Source organism: Eurypyga helias, unplaced genomic scaffold, assembly GCF_000690775.1.
Source record: "Eurypyga helias isolate BGI_N326 unplaced genomic scaffold, ASM69077v1 scaffold644, whole genome shotgun sequence".
Taxonomy (NCBI): Eukaryota; Metazoa; Chordata; class Aves; order Eurypygiformes; family Eurypygidae; genus Eurypyga; species Eurypyga helias.
Window position 1 is genome coordinate 119,284 of NW_010246733.1, and position 4,760 is coordinate 124,043.

The 4,760-nt window shown below is 47.6% G+C and overlaps 1 protein-coding gene across 1 annotated transcript in view; it reads left to right on the forward strand.

Moving 5' to 3' along the window:
* LOC104508770 (CUB and sushi domain-containing protein 2-like) overlaps positions 1-4,760 on the forward strand; it is a gene marked incomplete at both ends in the record, with an annotated part of 109,587 nt that overhangs the window by 90,078 nt on the left and 14,749 nt on the right. Inside the window, 4 exon segments of the mRNA XM_010150497.1 lie at positions 118-312; positions 1,094-1,210; positions 3,327-3,440; positions 3,559-3,654. Of these exon segments, the coding sequence (XP_010148799.1) occupies positions 118-312; positions 1,094-1,210; positions 3,327-3,440; positions 3,559-3,654 (522 nt within the window).

A 4,760-nucleotide genomic window follows, 5' to 3' on the forward strand; every position in this document is an offset into this window, starting at 1 on the left:
AGTCTTTATAATACGCTTAAGTGAGTTTACCAGATGAGAAAAGCCAAAAAACCGTGCCACTGACCAAAATTGGAGCTGTATCAGAGCAGTAAAGACCTTGGCAATTCTCTCTTGCAGAAAATCCCCGGGAATCCTGCTTTGATCCTGGATCAATTAAGAATGGCACACGAGTGGGTACGGATCTGAAGCTGGGATCTACGATTACCTACTACTGTGACGGCGGGTATGACATTGAAGGGGTCTCCACACTGACGTGCATCATGGGAGGGGATGGAAAACCCACGTGGAACAAACCTCGGCCTACGTGTACAGGTAAGGCCCGAGGGGACAAGGCGATAAAGATCTGCCGTTGTCAGACCCTTCAGCAGTTTATCCTGATGTGTTACTTTTGCACAGAGCTGCTTGCGGGGTGTCAGAGATGGTTTTTCTCAGTGTTCTGTAATTTTTCAGTTTTTTTAACACCCTGAGGTCAGGAAGAGCTGATTTACACGACGTTTCTTCAACCCTCTTCTGCGAGAGGCAGAAAACTGGACAGGACAGATTATTTGCATGACAGATCCTGTGTCTAGTGAAGGGCAGGATTCAGGAAGCCACTTAAACTTTCCCTTAACCTGATGCCCACTAATCAAAGCCCTAAAGTCTGTGCTTTCCTGAGCAGCGGCAGAGTTCATTGAGAAAACAGAAGGCAACTTTTTCGTAGGGGTTCTGTGGGTTTTTGTTTTGTTTTCTGGCTCGGTGAGAAAATGGTTTAAACAATGGGTTTGCAGTCAGACCTTCTTAATCCGAGAAGTGAGCCGAGAGAGCTGTCTGTGGTGACTGGAAGAGTGAAATCCTCGACTCGGGCACTGGTGGGGAGGATGCTGAGAAAAGGTGAAAAGAGCGGGGACTCATTCTGCCAGGTCCTGAGCTTTAAGGTCGGGTAGAGAGCAGTGCAGGTCACACATGAGGCTACAACCCCATCCACAGCCTCCCTTAGCCTTGCCATGGTCTTGATAATTACAGGGGAGGCGGGCAGGTTAGGATAAGCCTATTTTTCATAGTTACTTGCTGTGGTGAGGCTGCGCCGTGACCTCTGCTTGGCCTTCCCTTACAGCACCCTGCGGCGGTCAGTACACGGGCTCGGACGGCGTCGTCCTCTCTCCAAATTACCCCCAGAACTACACCAGTGGACAAGTCTGCTTGTACTTCATCGTCGTGCCGAAGGACTACGGTAGAGTTTTTGGATGGTTCTTGAAAATCTGCCCTGCTGTATGCACAATTCTCTTGTTTGGGGTTTTTTGTTTGAACAGGGCAGTGGAGTAAGTGCATGTATAAATGGGGATGAGGATGGAAAACAGCAAGCACTGTGGATGCTGTTTATACTTTGTTGTAGTCAGGACTATGGGAATTCTCTGAATTTCAAAATCTGTCAAAAATGAGGGGACTGAAAAAACCAAACCTAACAAAAACCACCATCTAGTGATTCCCCTTCCAGTTCCTGCAATACAACCTGTCACACAGGCTTGAAAAATCAGCAGAAAATAATTGATGGTGATTAATGCCAGCAGCAGATGCAGAGGGCCTCCAAGAGTACAAATGTGTTTACTGTAAAGGCGTGTTAACTGGGGTGCTGAGTAGTCGGCGCAGAGAGGCACGTGAGCGTGTGGGTGTGCAGTGATGGTGTTTACGACTAATTTTCATTTTTAAGTAACGTGTAAAATAATTTTTAAACCTCGATCCAAGCAACAGCCATTTAGACAGACTGGCGTGCTTTTTAGGAGCCCATTGCTGCTTAATTTTGGTCAGAGCTTGAACACGAGAATGATGGATGCTCTAGAAACCTTCGAGGCACCTAGCAAGATATCCGTGCTCGTTAACATATTTTCTTGTTTGAAGGGAATTTAAAAGTTCTTAAAGCACACTTGCTCTGGCACCTCTGGCAGGTGAAAGTCTTCAAATTCTGTTATTTGATTCTGCTTCTCAGTGCATTATATTGATCTAGTCAGTCCCTGTGGTCTTTTCCATTGTTTGTGATTTCCTGGGCTGAGATAGCAAGGTGGGACATGAACATTCCCTGTACAGACCTCAGTTCTGAGCTCCTTTTGCCCAAACTGCCCTTCTGCCTGTGTGCAGGTAGGTTCCAGCTGAGTTCCTGGATTGAGCTGATGAAATACTGTGCTGTTCTCATACACCTCTTAACCTGTTTTACTAGAGCTGGCCTTGATATTGTCTTGAAACCACAATAACTAGGGGGCTAGACAGTCTTGATCTGCCAGTCTGCCTTTTTCCTGCAGTGGGATGACAGCTAAATTAGTTTCTCTTCCCCACCTGCTACCTTTCAGTAGCTTCATTAAAAACGAGCAGGAAAACCATTAGCAGTGAATGTTCTGCATTTCCCATCTCTTTCACTTCTCAGGTTCTGTGTAGAGCAGGCATCAGGGTGTGCTGTCATCACTTTTTCAGTGTTCCCAGCATCAAAGCTGTGCTGGAAGCCTGAATGTGCAGGAAACAAATGTCGTGGCTTGGTGGACGTTGAATTTCACAGCAAGAGACCTCTCAGCTTGTGAACTGGGCACTACAGCTTGAAAATGCAGAGGAGAGTAGACAAAGGGGAGGAAAAAAATATTCCAAGTACAGATTTGGGAGGAAAAAGCCTGTTGTTATGGTCTGAAAAATAAAGATAAATAACTGAAGTCTCTTTGCTCCAGCAAGAAAACTCGCTGTGATCCTTTTATTATTGTTTTCTCCCTTTTATAAGCTCTGCCTGCCCCTAGGTGCACTTACACTGCATGCAGGGAGGCCCAGAGCACTGCATGGCTCCCTCCTTACCGGTCTCTAGGCAGGCTTAGGACTGACTGTAAATGGAATTGTGAGTGTCCTGTCCCTGTCTGTCATCTGCCCTGACCAGAGAGGTTCCATCTAGATCTCCAGACAGGGGTTGTTAGCGTGTTCAGGTTCTGTCCAGTGCCTCACCCAGCGGGAGCCCGCTTCCTGACAGAGGTTCAATACAAATAATAAATAATAATTATCCGTTGGTGAAATTACATACCTTGTGTTATGTAGGCAGGCAAACGGGATGATTCATGAAAGAATCCCTTTTGGCCTATGAATCAGTGTTACAGCGTACTGGCAAGTGAACACGGGGGAGGCTGGTTGCTGCTTCTGTTATGCCTACTTTGTGGATAAATAAAAGGCTCCCATCTTCCAGGGCTGTCAGTCAGGCCCTTTTTATCTTTGCCGAGCTCCTGAAATGAAAGAAGCTGAAATGCCTCTGCTCCAGGCCCCGGCTGTGTGGGGACGGCAGAAAAAACCCCCCCCCCCCCCGACCGGTGCTCCCTCTCTTTCAGTGGTCTTCGGGCAGTTCGCCTTCTTCCAGACCGCGCTCAACGACATCATCGAAGTCCACGATGGCCCCAACCAGCACTCCCGGCTCCTTAGCTCCCTCTCGGGCTCTCATACAGGTAGGGAATGTGTCCCTGTTGCTGCTGGGACAGCCAGGCTCAAAATCCAGCCTGTCGTTTGACGCCCATTTGCGTGGCTAATGCTGAAATCTCTCTCCTGTTTTATCTCCTTGTCCAGGTGAATCGTTACCGTTAGCTACCACCAACCAGGTTCTCATCAAATTTAGTTCCAAGGGTCAATCTACAGCCAAAGGTTTTCATTTTGTCTACCAAGGTGAGTACAGTTGTGTTCTGGAGATGGTCCCGAGGTAATGGTGACAGATCAGTGATGTCTTGAAGTGTCCCGAGCTGCTTTTGGCCTCTGTGGGTCCTTACACGCTTCCTGTCTGGACAGGGAATATCACAGGAGACTAAGACGATTTCGGCAGCAGCGAACTGCCTGGCTTCTGTAGGTACTTTGTATTCAGCCCTTCCATTTTCCCTCCCCCTCAACCCTCGCACGTCCCAGGATTAGTATCAGAAGTATCTCATTGAATCACGCCCTGAGTACACAGCGAGAGCTTGAGATTTGTACCCAAGCAGTTCCTTCCATGGGCGTTTTAGCACATTTCTCCGCGTAAGCAGCCAAACACTTGTCTGGCAGCTCTGTAAAATCCTTCCTCTCTGCGTGTCACAGGCTTAGGTCTCCTGCTGTCAAACTTTTGCCCCTTGATCCTTTCAGTAACAGCTTGCATTGCTTTGGGTGAGTCCCCCTTAGAGGTTTTTAAGTAGTAAATAGCAAGTGATGCACAGAATAGTGGGAAAACAGAAGGGCTTTCTCACCCACACGCTTCGTAGAGTTGTCTGTGGTTCAGCCAAGCTGTTACACACACGTTACTGTGAAGTGGGGACAGGCAGCAGGGGCAACCTCTGCCTTCTCCGGGGGCGAAGTGAAGCATGGTTTGGATTTTATAGTATCCAGAGATCCATTCTCTTGAATTTCTGCCTAATTATTGTAAAACAACTGTACATCTGATAGTGATCTTTAAAGATTTCAGGAGAGCAAAGGTTTTGATGAAATCAGTACAGATTACCTCCTCCCTCCTGCGTGCTAATTATGAGCTGCACACTCTTCAGTGATTACAGCACAGAAAGCAAGAGTAAGAAAAAAAGCCAGCCCTGGTTTTGATCTGCCTGGGCAGAATCTTATGACGTTTACTCTCATTTTTACACAAGCAAGGAGTTCTCTCTCCCAAAGCCTCCCCCATCCAGTGATGCCCCTTGTCCTATAGCTACAGGCCCTTGTAAACAGTCACCCCCAGCTTCCTTGGAGGCTTGGATGAGCCGGGATCAATCTCCTGACTTTCTCACAGTCAGCAGGTTGTATCAGCAGAAGCCCGG